Raw genomic sequence first — 17,070 nt, forward strand, 5'->3', positions numbered from 1 at the left:
ACAGAAAACATCCAAGCTTCTGAAGCAGTAAGAGATATTATCATTGACTCAGCAAATAATGCAAGCATTGTGAGCATCCTAGGTCAACACCACACGTTGTGCAAGCAGGACAAGGAACACAGGACCCTCTTTTTCAGGGATGAGGTAGTCAGGAGGCTAGATTGTCTTTGAAATGTTTTCCTTTCCTTTATATTATTCATCAAATTTAAGTTTTCTCTATTGAAAGAGTTACCTTATTCCAGTTTAATATTTTACATTCTAGCACCATTGCTACTTTCCAAGACTTTTAGGTTATTAGACTCTTTCTTTTATGGTCATATTCAAGAAAACTTGGGCATCTAGGGTTGGATGTAATTGCCCCATCTGATACAGGTACTGAAGAGGATAATATAGTACTACACACTGCTTCCCTCTTCAGTGGGAACACATGTTCAGACTACAGCAACTTGAGACAGTAACATCCAGAGGTTCCAGATGCATCTGACCTGTGTTTGCATTAAATACACCTCAGTCACAATCAAACTATGCATATTTCTATGCATCTGCCAGAGGATTTAAGAAAATAGAAACACGGAAGCCCCAAGCATGCATACTTGCATCAGAAGGTAACAGCATAGCTTCCATTTTTTACAAACATTGACTAAATCCCTGCTGTTAATTTCAAGCACAAGAGAAAATATGTTTATAAGGCAAAGTCATCAACACACCACACCAAGCTGAAAAATCACCAAAACTAAGGTATGTATACAATTTATGTGTAACAGATCTCTTATACTAAATGTTACTGATTAACAAAATAAATTCTCTTTAATTCTAGGCCTATTAACACCTGCCAATATTCTGTAAAACTGATATAGGCTATCAAAACCCAAGAAAAAAAGCAATGAGGCCTGGACACAGAAAACTAGAATTTATTGCCATATCACAGGTATTTACCATCATTTCTAGATAGGATTGGTGAAAGCATTTGTAAGTAAGGATACAACTTTCATTTCAAAGGCAGAGTTCTTTTCTACACTTCCTACTGTGAAAACATTAAAACCTGCAAACATTGTAACACAGAGCTAATATCATCTTATCTCAAAGAACTGAGAAAACTAATCCTTATCTTTGTTGCTTGTGAGACCTTCAAGTAGAGTGTTGATAAAAAGGCCAGAGGCAATATAAACAATATTTAATGAGTTATTTTATAGTTAGTGTAAGTGTGGAGAGTATGAAATACAATGGATGAGTATTATCATTCATTATAATTATTTTATAATCATTATTGATGATGAAAAAGGCAATGTTTGCCTGCTAAAGGAAAAAGGCATCATTTAAAGATCATAATTAGCAATTTTGTAATAGAACAGTCCCAGTGCCTGTATATAAGCCATGTAACTTTGGTACTTGGCTGTAGGAGGAAGACAGTGAAGAGATCTGCAAGTACTTCAGATAATTTTATCGAAATCTATCTTAGGTAAACTGTACTTAGAGCAGAATACATGCAGCATGCTGCAGCCAGGAACCACATATTTCATGCAAACCCAATAATCATTTGCCCGCACTTAACCTCCCAATCCTTGAGAGTTTAATGTCACTGAAGACAATAACCCAATACAATACATAGCTACCTATGATCTTCCTTGTGCTCTTTCCCTAATCTTTCTGACAGCAAGGGAACATTTGGACTACATAACGCACAATAAAACATTGCTTCTATCCGCAACTGTTTGGAAGACTAGGGAACATCATAAAGCTGGTTTAGATTGCCCTTAAGATTGATGTGGAAACTCTGAAACATCCAAGCAATCACCCTTTCATTTTTTGTACTTACTTATTTTTAGAATTACAACGTGGGGGGGTGGTGAGGAGTGAGTAGATACATTTCATTAAATTGTTACAAACCATGAACCCTGTCACTTTGTTACAGTGTGTTGTCATTTATTGTTTGCATTAAGACAGTGTACTTTATCACTCAAAATTTTACAGCTGCTATTTTCCTACCAGCATGCTATTTCTCTGCTTCTCTTTAAGTTTAAGATTGCTCTATCACTTTAATAAATTGGACACTTCAGTTATAAAATCACTAGAGACCAAGTGATATAATAAGAAATTCAAGTAGGCTTTCAGCTTTGAAGATCTGGACTTAAATTACATTTCTGTCAAATGCAAGCCCCCAGCGAGCATGGCATCTGTATTAGCAGTTCAGATTCAGAGAAGTACTGCAGTTCCAATGTAAATCACCTGGCTGTCCCTAGTAGTTACTAAAAGCAGTTTTGGTCCATGTCAAAAGAATTACTCTTAGAAGATATCACAACAGAAGTTGCACTCAAAATGCTTAAAAGAGGAATTTCAAACCTTCCTGGGCTGAACAATGACTGGGTCTCACCAGTGTCAAGTTCTTCAATGCAAGATAAACACAAAAGGATTCTTCAAATACTGAGAGCTCCTGAAAAATCCTGAAGTGTATCTCATGGTGTAAAAAGAGGCATATCACGTGTGTATTCCTATAAACCAAAGACAACAATTCATCTTATGCTCTTCTCCACTGTGTAATTTTTCCAAGACAACTAAAGTACTCCGTCCTACTGCCCTCCACCCTGTGATCAGCCTCTTGGAGCTTCTATTATTCTCCTTAGCTATTGTTTCCTCCCTTTTCTACTGTTGCAAAAGCTGCTCCAGCAGATGCACCGCCCTGTTGCTAATGTCAAGCCTGCTGCCAAGTGTCACGACTGACAAGTAGTGCTGCATTCTTTTCAAATAGATGTTCTATATGAGGTGTCAAAACCATGCTTCAGAGGTGGCACAGTGCATGTGCTGCAACCACATAGACCTTGAACAGATCGTCAGCAGAGAGGAGAGCACTCCACCAGGCACACTGCTCTTCCACAGATATTCAAGAACATCCACATTCAGTAGTCCTGGGATACAGTCCAGGGAAGAGCATGGCAATGCTGCTGCTCACATCTACATGCCTGCAACTCTCAGAAGACCTCCACAAAACTACACACAGGAACATCCCCTTGGCCGGCTCTCTGCCACAGCAGGCAATTGGACCTATGTAGTCAGTGGTCTGGATGAGTGCCTACTCCTTTTAAATACATATATTGAGCGTGGGACCGACATTAAGGAAGTTTCTGGTAGAGCACTGGTTGCAAAATGGTGGAAAGGCAGTATGATTCTCTGGATTTATTATGAGAGCCTTGACAGACAACTCCTCAGGGGCTATGAGCTGTGAGGGAAGTTCTGTGGAGCAACAAGCTCTATCAGAAACCACCTGCTCCATTCCAGCTCGGTCTGTATATCAGGGACAATCCCAGAAACTGTGTAAGTGTTGGATATGACATGTCTCAATAACACAACCCTCCATGCACAAAAACCCAGCCATGCTGTCTCAAATAAAGGACCTAACCGCTGCAACAGTGGTGCCGGTACACTGCTCTACAAATAATAAAAAACACAAATCAAGGTGATTTATTCTTCTTTCTGACACAGCCTGACAGCTGGTGGGACCGACATTAGTTGCAGTAATTTCTCCTCCCTTCTTTCAGATGCCAAGAAGTTCTTTGGAATGAGAGGAAGTCGGGGATTTTGGGGAAGAGTCATTTTCCTTCCAGGTTTGGGAGACTGGCTGTGGACTGTGTGTCTCCAAGGAGGGACCAGGATGAGGACGGGGATTCTGTAATACTTTCAGCTTGGCAGTGTTATGCACGACTACAGTATCTATGTTCTCCTAAAAGACTATTGTTTGCACAAGATCCACTTAGTGTGGGGAGAAATCAAGCAGCAGTAAGACAGATGAAGGGTAAGCACAGAACTTTCTGAAGAAATCCACAAGTCAAGAAAGCAAAGATTTGTGGGATAGCTATGTTCAGACAGCTTTGAAGTGAGCTGTAGGGCATTCAGTTCAAAGGATGAAACTCAAGTCCAAAGCAAGCCAAAGTAAAATTCACAATTCAAATGTCAAGAGTCTCGTCAGTTAATTCAGCATGGCCTTGCTTCAGTCATCGGTCCAAATTACACATATACTGTAGATGTTGACATACTGCAGTATAACTATCTTCAGTCAGGGGAGATAAGTTCCAGCTGCTTTTTCAGACTTCTACAGTGACATTTGGAAGCCTTTTGTGTGGAATGTGAAAAACTCAAGACACCACTCTGTAAATTCCTGATTCGTCTTATCTTTTAAAGAATATTAATACTGATACTTTTGAAGAGCTACCCCAGTGACATTACAGTTAAATCCTTCTAGGACATGCACTGAAGAATGCTATTTGATATTTAAATAAGATAAAGAAAATCAGTATTATAGAAGTCTAATACACAGTTTTATCAAGATAATGTTGCTTTACCAGACAAAGAGGATAAAGGGTTGTCAGTCTCAGTAGGATTTTCTGTCTGTGTATAGGTTGGATTCTAAATTAACTCAGAGAAAAAATATCTTGAAATGAAAGTCACCACTTCTAGCTAAGGAATCAGTAAATTTTCAAGGCAGAAGGAAAAGAAAGAAGATGGAGCAAAGTATGAAGAAAGATTATTAGAAACAGAAAAATCTGGGTGATTTCTCAGTCATTTACAGAAGATATGAGAAGATCAAGAGAGTCATCTGGTTGTGTACTGTGTCCAGTTCTGGGCTCCTCAGCATAAGAGGGACAGAGAAGTGATGGAGAGAGTCCAGCACAGAGCCACCAAGATGATCAGGGCAATGGAACATCTTTCATATGAGGAAAGGCTGCAGGAACTGGGGCTGTTTAGTCTGGAGGGGATTGAGAGGTGATCTTATTAACATTTATAAATATCTAAAGGGTGGGTGTCAGGAGACTGGGACATCCCTTTTTTCTATAGTAGCTAGCAACAGGACAAGGGGTAATGGGATGAAGCTGGAACACAAAAAGTTCCACTTAAATATAAGAAAAAATTATTTCACTGTGAGGGTGGTGGAGCCCTGGCACAGGCTGCCCAGAGGGATTTGTGGAGTCTCCTTCCTTGGAGGTCTTCAAGACCCGCCTGGACGTGTTCCTATGCGACCTGATCTAGGTGAATTTGCTTCTGCAAGGGAGTTGGACTAGATGATCTATAAAGGTCCCTTCCATCCAACCCCTACCATTCTATGATTCTATGATATACACATAAACCTAAACTGAAAGTGGCTAATAGGGCTATTTTGAAAGAAGATGGTTTTAGGGTGTGTAATTACAGAAATAAACCTTCCCAGAGAAGAAACTACATCCTAGCTCATGGTTGATAACCTGAAGTCCCTATTTCTCATCCATGTTTTTGTAACACTCATGATGTCAGAAGCTTTGGAAGGTGTTGGTTTTACTAATCCTGTAATGTCACTGCACTTAGAAAACATTTATTATGGCACTGAATCATAGAATCATTTCAGTTGGAAAAGACCTTTAAAATCATACTGCCAAGCCTATCCCTAAACCACATCCCTCAGCACTTCATCTATGTGCCTTTTAAATACCTCCAGGGATGGTGACTCCAACACCTCTCTGGGCAGCCTGTTCCAGTGCTTTACAACCCTCTCAGGGAAGAAGTTCTTCCTCATCTCCAATCTAAACCTTCCCTGGGGCAACCAGAGCCCATTTCCTCTTGTCCTATCATTCACTACTGGAGACAAGAGATCGACCCCCACCTCTCTACAAGTTCCTTTCAGGTAGTTGTAGAGCACGATCGTGTCTCCTCTCAGCCTCCTCTTCTCCAGGCTAAACAACGCCAGCTCCCTCAGCCACTTCTCATAAGACTTGTGCTCCAGACTCATGTTAAGTGTGGATGCTTACTGAAAAGAATCAGAGATAAATCATACTACTTTTATGTACATGATCTGTCAAGTGTCAACAACTCCAAATAATATGACTCAATTTCTTGAGATTCCTTTTTAGCAAGAGAGGTATCCTAGAGAATACACTCAGTACTGTAAACTGAAGTGGGTTTTTCACCTACCTAACAATCTTTGCCTTAACTTGGAAATGGTAGTATTTTCCAACACAACCAGAAAACTTGTTTTTAAATGAATAGAAACCATTGCTCCTTATTTTTACTAGTATCTTTATATTTCCCTAACACTACTCAGATCTGGTAATATTTCTAACAGAATTTTTGTCCCTCTTATCTTTTCCTGCCAGCTCACTACCGGATTTAGAGAACCTCCCAAGGCATGCTCAATACTTTCACCTACATCCCACTTTCTCTGGCTTCAGTCCAACATTGTAATCCTCATTTAAAGGCCTATAGCATGCATCAGTGAGGGAAAAAATCTCCTCTAATCAGTACATTCGAGAAGACTGTTATATCTTAAATTTGCCAAATTCCTCCTCTCTGCATTTGGATGATTTCATCTGTTACAACATACAATTAGCACACTTAAAATGCAACTGTATGCACTACATACAACTTCACTTTAACTGTAATTTACAAGGCTTTCCAAGTGTGAAGACAGTATAGTTGTACAGAATATCAATGCAAACTGATCTTGCCACTACTTACATTAATAAAGAACTGATGAAATTGTCCTGCAATCCTTCTATCCCAGTTCTGGAATTAAAAAAAGTGTTTCCCACAGGCTGAGGACTAAACATCCACAAGCTTCCGACATTTCTCTTAATTATTTATAGTTTAGTAGTGCTTAACTTTGAAATTGCAGCATCACTGTAGCTCTTAGATCTGAACAGTAGTGCAATAAGTAAAAACGATAGGGATAATTTGAAAACAACAGGTTTCCTGAGCAGATAGCTCAAGCCTTACCACCCTCCCTAAGGAGTCTTATTATCTCCTGCCAAGCACCTCTATCATTTTTTTCATTCTTATCATGAGTTTGATCCTAGAACATATGATCTAACCTGCTACAAAACTCTGCATCTTCCCGTACTGTGACCCACAGTAATCTCACTTAACTTTTGGTGAATGCATCTATAAAGTTCTCTTTTATTGCCAAAAGACAGAAAGAATTCCACCACTTGAAATGCTTATCTCTTGTAGACATTTTGAACAGAGAGCCTCTCTGAAAAGACATCCTCATTACACTATCAGCTTACTGTCCAGACCGCTCAGCATTCATTGATATGAACAGTTCAAACAAGCATCTCAACACAGATACACACTGTCAGGACATTTTAAATTGGGAGAGGAACTCCAGAAAGAAAGCAAAAGGCTTCCTTCCCTGCCAGGAAGTTCATCAACTTTGGTCATATGTCTCATATGTTTCAGAACACTGAAAGTCTATTTCAAAATTACAAGATATAGTGCTTTTAGCTTACACTGAGCAGACTGAGAACACAGTGACAAGCAGTGACCAAGGACTGTGAGCTAAACATCGTAACCTACACTCCATAGTGTTTTTGATCAGTCTTTCCTCAAAGTCTCTCCTAGCACCCACAAGATCCACAACAAAAAATACATTAGCCCTTGTCTCTCCCATTTTCAGCTAATATCTTTGTGAATATCCTTGTTATCAGGTGTCCAGTAGTTATCAGCTAAACTAAGTTAAATTTATTCCACAAGAGTAGACTAGAAAGTTTTAACAGATATTAATCTCATATCCTGCATTTCACTTAATATTCCCTTCAGCATTTAGATAGGACTCAAGTTACTAGCAAGACTATAATGAACTTCTGAATAAATTCTGCTGCATACCCCCAGCAAACGTAAACCAGTTCTTCCATTTGGTTTGGTAGCATTGATCACAGAATCACAAGGGCTGGAAGGGACCTCGAATGATCATCTAGTCCAAATCCCCTGCCAGAGCAGGACCACTTAGAGTAGGTGACACAGAAACTCAGCCAGGTGGGTTTGGAATGTCTTCAGAGGAGACTTCACAACCCATCTGGGCAGCCTGTTCACCCTCACAGTGAAGAAATTCTTCCTTGTATTTCTTTGGAACCTCTTATGTTCCAGCTTGTACCCATTGTCCTTTGTCCTATCATTTTACATCATTGAGAAGAGCCTGGCTCCATCCTCCTGACACCGACCCTTTACGTATTTATAAACATTAATGAGGTCACCCGTAAGTCTCCTCCTCTCCAAGCTAAAAAGCTCCAGCTCCCTCAGCCTTTCATCAGAAGGGAGCTACTCCACTCCATCATCTTGGTGGCCCTATGCTGAACTCTCTCTAGCAGCTCCCCGTCCTTCCTGTCAACTAGCAAATTTTTTTTATTCTGCACAAAACTGGCTTATACTAAAACATGTAATACACTTACAGAGAATATAGATACAAATTTAAGAGACTTAATCACAACATCAAGCTTAAAAAAGTAAAACAAAGGCTACTTTTCAAGTGCTTTCCAGAGGAAATGTCTACAGAGAGAGTCCACTTAAGATAATTTACATTAAAATGTTGTCTTATTTCAGTAAAATAAAACAAGCATGCATTTTTAAAAGTATATGCATTTATAAAATTACTTAATCTATATTAGCTATATTATATCATATATGTCATGTATATAATATCTAACATATATATCATATTTTATATCACATGACACTTAAAATTGTATATGTGCATTTATAATTAAATATGTTATTTGTACCTATAAAAACAAGAAATAAAATTCACTAAGAAGCTAGGCTTTTTTCCAGTCCTCTGATTTCCTAAAACAATAAAGTTAGCTTTTCTAGCTCCAGCATACTGTATGATATAGTAAATCAACAGAAAACCGGGGAGGAGTAAATGCTTCCTATATTTTATTTCAAAGGTAGACCGCAGCACAGGTTAGTCATGTTTTGTAGCTGTATGATTTTCCTGCAACTGTGGGATAGAACTCCGACAAATTGAATCAATGTATTGTGAACCTCATTTCACATTTATAGTGGGTTCACATTACTCCAGACATTCCATGCCTATCTGCAGTAGAGTGTGTTCATTGAATCACAGAATGGTAAGGGTTAGAAGAGACCTCTAGAGATCTAGTCCCATCCCCCTGCTAAAACAGGTCCACCTACATCAGGTCACATAGGAACATGTCCAGGCAGGTTTTGAAAACCTCCAGAGAAAGAGACTCCACAATCTCTCTGGGCAGCCCATGCCAGAGTTCCCTCACCCTCACAGTAAAGAAGTTCCTCTTCACATAGAAGTAAAACTTCTTATGTTCCAGCTTACATCCATTACCCCTGGTCCTGTTGCTGGAGGCAATGGAAAAAACTGTCCTCTCATCCTCCTGACATCTACCCTTCAAGTACTTAGCCTTCTCTTTTCCAGGCTAAACAGTCTTAGGTCTTGTAGCCTTTCCTCATAGGAAAGATGTTCGAGTCTCCTGATCTTTCTGGTAGCCCGCTGCTAGACTCTCTCTAGAAATTCCCCGTCTCTCTTAAGCTGGGGAGCCCAGAACTGGATGCAGTACTCCAGATGAGGCCTTACCAGGACCAGGGAGAGGGGGAGCAGAACCTCCCTTGACCTGCTGGACACAATACACTCCAAAATGCAATTGGCCTTCTTGGCACATTGCTGGCTCATGTTTAGTTTGTTATCAACCAGGACTCCCAGGTCTCTCTCTGTAGAGCTGCTCCCGAGTAGTTCAACCCCCAGCCTGTACTGGTGCATGGGGTTGTTCCTTCCCAGATATAGGACTCTGCATTTGTCCTTGTTGAACCTCATGAGATTCCTCTCTGCCCAACTCTCAAGCCAGTCAAGATCCTGCTGAATGGCAGCACAGCCTTCTGGGGAATCAGCCAGTCCTCCCAGTTTGGTGTCATCAGCGAACTTGCTGAGGGTACGCTCTGTCCCCTCATCCAGGTCGTTGATGAAGATGTTGAACAAGACTGGCCCCAGAACTGACTCCTGTGGAACCTCAGTAGCCACAGGCCTCCAACTTGATTCTGGGCTACTGATCACCATCCTCAGGGCTCTGTCATTCAGCCAGCTCTCTCCACCTCACTATCCACTCATCCAAGCCACTCTGCCTGAATTTTTCTATGAGGATGCAGTGGGAGATGGTGTCAAACATCCGCTGCTCTCCTCTCATCTAGCCGGCCAGTTGTATCATCATAGAAGGCTATCAGATCAGTCAAGCAGGATTTCCCCTGGAGAATCCATGCTGACTCATCCTGATTTTTTCTTTCATGTATTTAGAGATGACAGGCAAGATAAGCTGTTCAATCACCTCCAGGCAAAGCTGACTGGCATGTACTTTCCTGGCTCTCTTTTCCCTTTTTGAAGACTGGAGTGACGTTGGCCTTCCTCCAGTCATCAGGACTGTCCTCCACAATTGTTCAAAAATGATGGAGTGGCTTAGCAATAACATCAGCCAGTTCCCTCAGAATCCTATCAGAACCCATGGTTTATTAGGTGTCTACCTTACCTAATAGGTCTCTAACCCAATTTTCTTTTATGAAGGGAAGGTCTCCCATTCTCCAGACTGTCTATATCCCAGGGACTGGGCTTCTTGAGGGCTGACCTTGGCAGTAAAGACTGAAGCAAAGAAGGCACTCAGGAGTGGCTCTGCCTTCTCTGCATCCTCTATCACCAAGGCACCCACCTCATTAAGCAGTGAGCTCACGTTCTCCCTAATCTTCCTTTGCTACTGATGTACTTGAAAAAATCTTTCTTGCTTTACTTTACATTCCAAAGGTTTAATTCCAAAAAGGCTTTAGCCTTCCTGTCTTCATCCCTACATGCTCTGGCAACATTTCTATGCTCTTCCTATGTGACCAGGCCCTTTTTCCACCTTCCACAGACTTCTTTCTTCTCCTTGAGTTGTTCCAGTAGATCCCTGTTGATCCACACAGGTCTCTTATCTCCTTTTCCTGAATTTCTACTTGTGGAGATACACTGATCTTGGGCTTGGAGGAAGTGGTGCTCGAAGACTGGTCAGTTTTCTCGGACACTCCTACCATCTAGAATCCTAGCCCATGTTCCATTTACTGCAATGCATCTTGTGCATTAAAACACATTGAGAAAAAACAGGCGTCTGATTCCACCACTTCTTTGTAGTCAGTGTTAAGTGTAGCTGCAATGTATAAATAAAAGCCAGCTACATAGAAGAGCAGCATGAGGGAAAAGCACCAGCTGATAGCTGTGTGTGTATAACCTGGAACGAGGCAGACTGCAAATATCTATGGTGGCAAAAACCCACAGTGAGGCACTAAGTAAATCTTAATGGGCAGATGTAGAACTGAGTGTTCATGACCTCAGTTCAGGATAAGTCACCTCGGCTGACAGGAAGTGGAAATCCATAGACTTTCCAGACAGAAAACTAGTGCAAGGCCACTAGCATCTTAATGGCCTACAATGAGAGAGGTGACACAGCTTTCTTTAGAGCTTGTTCCTGTTAAATTCCATTGGTTTTAAACCTAATTATGTTCAGCAGTAGCCAAGGTACGGATCTTTATTTCTACAGAACTGTACTTTTGTTCATTGTAGCAACTGTCAAGTGACTTGAGCAATAAGTTGCTTTGCCTTTTAAATAAGAAATAAAAAGGGAAAACAAAAGACATTCAATACAGAAAAGTTTAAAATTTAACCAACTCAGAAAAAAATATTATTAAAATGCAGAAGAAAAAGAAGAACTAGAGGAAGAACAAAACCTCTCAGAGGCAGTATAACTGGGTATAGGTAGTGAAGCTTATAAATCAATACTGAGTGCCGCAGAAGGAGTAAGCTAGCAAGGCAGACTATTTCTGCCTCTCTAATATCTACCTGCTGTGCAATATTTATCACTCATTTTCAGTAATAAGGTTATTCTCAAACATACCTGTTCAAGAAGTTCTTTATACGTTATTTTCTCTTTTGTATTGGTTACAGGACTGTCATAAATAATGGCAATTTGGTCTCCTCGTCCATTCTCAACATGACGATCTACCGCATTGTAACAGATATTCAGCTCTCCACCTACAAACCTAAAAAAGAAGTTGGAAGTATGTAACAGCCTTACAAACTAATAAGACTGGGGTTTGAAGGAGATTGTAGGGGTTTTTTTTAATTTATTTTTAAGGAACAAGAGCATTTATTTCAAATACAGCTCATAAAACATTACAATGACTTCAAGAAGTCATTCTTTATTCTGTAACCTCACAATTCACTCAAAAAGCTAAATAAGTCTATAAGAAAAATAGTGAAAGTACTACACCTTAATTGACCTAAGAATCAGCTAGACTTGGTCTTGATTTAACGTACTTTGCATCAACCATTCTGATTTTTGTTTTAACACAAAAATCATTTATCTAAAGATTATTACATTATGAAAATATGTTACTACACTCTTTTCTGTTGACATGCACACATGCCCTTTGTAAGAAGAACAGGTTCGGGTCTCAAAACATTCTTATTCGTTGCTTGGCAATAACAGTTAAGCATACAATCATCTGTATCTAAATGAAGCTGACCTCAACAGTTATAAAAACCTTATAACTGTGCCTGACATTCATAATGCACTTGACATTGCCATGGTTTATATCAGTGACTCAAAATCCCCTGTGAAGAAATGTGAGTCATAGCTTCTTCAACAGCCAGACATTTACAGAAAATTCTCATCTTCTAATTAAACACTTCACAAACTTGGGTTTCATTTTTATTGTATTTATTTAAATATTTAATATATTTATTAAATTGTAAATATTTATTATATTTAAGGTTTCCATAAACTGTTTCCTAGGTAAACCTCCAAATCAGAATTATATCTTTTCCCTCTTAGACCAGCAAACTCTGTTCTTCTTGGAAACCAACCTCTTCTTCAGTTCTCTTCCATTCTCTTCGTTTTCTCTTCTGCGTGTCCTCTGAAAGAGTCTCTTGTATCCTCTCTCTTATATTCAGTTTTTTTCCTCAAAGAACTTACCTATCTGCCATCCTGCCAAACACATTGAATGCTGGTAACCATCGGCTCCACCTGGAGATAGTAGGCCAGGACTATGCTCTGACAGCTTTTGAGCATCTCCAAGGATGAAGACCCCACAACCAACTCTGTGCCAGTGCTCAGTCACCTTAACATTAAGAAAGAGCTTCCTGACGTTCAGAGGGAACCTCCTCTGTTTCAGTTTGTGCCCATTGTCTCTGGTCCTGTCACTGTGCACTACTGAAAAGAGCCTGGCTCCATCTTCTGTACACTCTCCCTTCAGGTATTCACCTACATTAATGAGACAATTTCAGCCTGTGGTGATCAGTCTGTGGTGATTTGCATTCACAGAGGGAGAAAGACGCAAGTGAGACATTAATGAGATCACCCCTCAGTCTCCTCTTCTCCACGTTAAAGAGCCCCAGCTCCCTGAGTCTTTCAGCAGAAGGGAGATGCTCCACTCCATCATATTTGTGACCCTGTGCTGAACAATCTCCAGCAGCTCCCTGTCCTTCTTTAACTTAGAGGCCCAGAACTTGACATAATATTCCAGATGAGGTCTCACGAGGGCAGAGTATAAGGAGAGGAGAACCTCTCTTGACCTAATCACCACCACCTTTCTAATACATACCAGGATGCCGTTGGCTTTCTTGGCCCCGAGGACACATTGCTGGCTCATGATCATCCTGCAGTCCACCACGACCCACAGGTCCCTTTCCCCTATGCTGCTCTCTAACAGTTCATTCCCCAACCTGTACTAGTACATGAAAAAGACGCAATGCTGGACAACAGAAAGTTTTAACAGGTAAACAGTACTGAAGATCCTACTCAGTAATTTTTTTAAATACCACATTCCGTCTTTGGTCAGTTTGCCATTCACCACATGGACACATATATTGCAACGTCAATGTTTTTGCCAAACATTACCTTAACCACATCCTTTAAATTAGGACTTATAACATTTCTAAGATTAAACAACTCTGAAAGCCACCATTTCAATGTTTTCATACATGTACCTCCCCTGGCAACTGATGCCTGGTTTCCTCTGCTCATGACAGCCTGTTCCCAATCTAGGCACAAAAGGGTGGGATGGGAGGAGCATCAGGTGCACACATCCGTGTCACCCAGACATGCACGAACTCACACATACGTGTCAAAGTGCATGTTAATTCCCCTCACCCCAACATCTGTGTTGCTTTTAATCATTAAGTCTAACCAAGTGTAATCACTGAACTCCTCCACACAGTGAAGACATCTCTTTCATCAGCTACAGCACACTGACCACTCAAAGACCTGCAGGAGTAGTTTTGTGTGAACTATACAACTCCTACACCCAGCACACTCACTGCCCCCTCAGCTGAATCACTGAGTAGTCGGGGTTGGAAGGGACCTGAGGAAATGGCAAGTCCCACTCCCTGCTAAAGCGGGTTAATGTGATCTGGGGATCATATTGCACAGGAACGTGTCCAGGCCCGTTCTGAAAACCTCCAAAGAACATCACCTCTTGCGCAGCCCGCTCCAGCGCTCTCTAACGCAGGCAGCCCTGCCTGCTACTGCTGAGCTCCGCCAGCCCCAACACCGCCCTGGGGCCTCGGGCAGACTCACCAGGAGGCGCTCTCCGGGAGGCCCTTCTCCATGACCCGGGCCCACGGCTTGTACCACTGGATCTGCTCGGCGGCTGCTCCCCACACCTTCTCGGGCTCCGCCACGGAGGACCTGAAAACTTCCTCGTACTCGCCCAGAGCCCAGGAGGAGGCGGCGCGGGCGGCGAGCGGCGGGCAGTGGGTAGTGATGGCCCGGCCCAAGAGCGGACTCCCCGCGCAGGGCCGCCCCAGACGCCGCCAGCCATCGCCACCACCCCGACCCGTCGCCGCAGCTGCAACAAGTTTTGGTAGCGCCGGCAGCCTGCCCAGGAAACCCATCTTCCGCGGCCTTCAAGGGAGAGGGACTGCAAAGGCTTCGTTAGGGCTTCAAGAGGCTTCGGACGGCAGAGCACGGAGTAGCGGCGGCTTCCCGGAGCCGGCGGGGCGCGGCGGAGCTGACCCCGCGGCGGTCGAACCGCCCCCGCGCCGCGGCGCTGCCCCCGGACGCCGGCGCCCCTCACCCGGGGCCGCGGAGCGAGGCACGGGCGGGAAGGCCGCCTGTAGCAGGCGCCGTGGTGGGGCCGGTGCCGGCCGCGGCCGAGCGCAGAGACGGCACAAGGGAAAGCCAACAACCCGACGTGACTTTTGATTTAAGGATTGGCTTGGCACGTGGCCATAATACTCCTCAGGTGTCTACTCTGAAAGACGTTCTTACTCTGAGAAAACTTCCGTGTGGTAAAATGAGACATACATTGTGTACCAGCACAAAGAGTTTATTCTTAGTTTTCCAGAGGACCTTTGTCATCTGGAGTGGATCTTTTTGTTTTGCACTGCTTGTCATATGTTTAGAAACCCTTCCTGAGTTTCAGTGGTAATGTTTCATTACTGTTATAATGCACAAGTCAGCTAAGGCATACACCAGTTTCAAAGATGTTATTTTTGTCCCTTGTGAAATTACTTCAGTGCTATAATAGTTCTATCCATTACAGGTCTCAGGAAATTCTTCCTGCAATCACATCATAAAAATGTCAGATGGCTAAGGGGAACTCTGTAATATTTTACATTCACAGTTAACTTGGGCATCAGTTACCTCAGTGTTGTTGACTTAGTGCAATAGGAACATAACAATATATCACATTACAGGTAAGAAACGAAGATGAAAAGAACTAGACAGTTTATTCACTACAGTAGGTTTAGTACATGAAATCAATGTCTTGTCCTGTCTCAAAAGAAACAAGAGGGGCGGAGGATTTGGCCTATTAGAGTTCAAGTTCATCAGAACTCTCAGGTCACCTTCAAAATCAGTAATAGTCTTTTGGCATAGAGACTAGTTGCTGCTTCTGCTTCTAAGGCAAATATAATTAGCTGACAGAGACTTTCCCATGGCTTGCAGAGGCTATTAGCACTGCCTAGTGCTGTGTGAACTACTTGTCCAGTACTGCACTGCAGGTCTCTCTTTCCTCCCCATCAGTGTCACAGTAATATACAGCCCTGAGTAGCACAACAAGATTTCCAAAATGTCAGCTCAGAGACTTATTTCTAAAAAGAAGTTAATACCTACTGCAAGATATAGGCTACAGCATGCCAGCAAAGCATGGAAATCAACCATAGAATCATAGAATGGTAGGGGTTGGAAGGGACCTTCATTCTCAAAAAAAAAAGAAAAAAAAAAAAAAGAAAATACATGTTCTCAAATGTAATAATTTTATGTAATAATTTCCCAGTCAGGTCACATATAGTTGATCTTAGCTTTTTTTTAAATATTCCCAGAATGATATATTTTATTTCCTATCATTATGGTAGCCAGGCTGATTGTGACTTAACCGTACCGACTGAAAATTGTTACAGAAACATGATGAATTTTTTTGGTGCTTGCTCAGAAATTGGCAGATGCAGCCTTAAATGAGGGTATTGACAAGCCCACTTTATGGCTGATTCAGTGCAGTGGCTGCCTATCTAAGGCATGCAATCAGTCAGCTTAACAAGATGTATCAATTGCCTCAGCCCAATTTGTGAAGCACACTCTCTCAAATCAAATTGTCGTAGGTACATTATGTCTACTCCCAAGGAGAAACCCTTTATATTTACTACCTTATAAGCAACCTTCTTTGGATTACCAACACTTTGATGCCCATGTAGTTAGTGTGGAACCTATAGCAATTGGATGCAGCCAGCCCCTGGGTGGTGATAGCAATCTGTTTCTGAGATGGAACATCTTCTTTTTCCTTTCTGTGGAGAAAACTGTTGAGGCCAGATTAGCTAAAATATTTAAATATGTAATTCTGTAACACATTAGTTGTAGGCACTAACAGTGAAAGAAGTATCCTGAAATTTAAATACCTAATGGGTTGTGTCTGGTGATGCTTAATATTTCTTGTAGCATTGAAGAGCAATGCTAACCATTTTCCTACCCTGTCCATAACCTGTGTTTAATGTGAAGGCATAAGGGTTTGGCAAAGGAATTTGCACTGCTGCAGTGAACACTGGTACTCATTTTAAATATATGTCTTACTAGAAATGATACACCAGGGGTGTAGGGGATACAAATTAACTTCATTGGAACATGAAGTACATTAAATTCCTATTTTAGCTAACATCCTAATACCTTTTTCCTAAAGGAATATTTCTAATGAGCATCTGTGGAACATACATTGTTAATTAAACTCATCACAACTCATACTGATAGCTGAAGGGGTAAAGAAGGGATTGCTAGTTCTCCCAATTGTATGCTAGTA

The 17,070-nt window shown here is 41.6% G+C and overlaps 1 protein-coding gene across 1 annotated transcript in view; it reads right to left on the minus strand.

Moving 5' to 3' along the window:
- ACSS3 (acyl-CoA synthetase short chain family member 3) overlaps window positions 1-14,674 on the minus strand; it is a 79,671-nt gene extending 64,997 nt beyond the window's left edge. The window contains exons 1-2 of the mRNA XM_061992999.1: window positions 14,358-14,674; window positions 11,676-11,820 (exon numbers count right to left, since the gene is read on the minus strand). Coding sequence (XP_061848983.1) covers window positions 11,676-11,820; window positions 14,358-14,674 — 462 coding nt within the window. The remainder of the gene's footprint in view (window positions 1-11,675; window positions 11,821-14,357) is intronic.
- Window positions 14,675-17,070: the final 2,396 nt, after the last annotated feature.

The sequence above is a fragment of the Colius striatus genome, chromosome 1, assembly GCF_028858725.1.
Source record: "Colius striatus isolate bColStr4 chromosome 1, bColStr4.1.hap1, whole genome shotgun sequence".
NCBI classification, from domain to species: domain Eukaryota; kingdom Metazoa; phylum Chordata; class Aves; order Coliiformes; family Coliidae; genus Colius; species Colius striatus.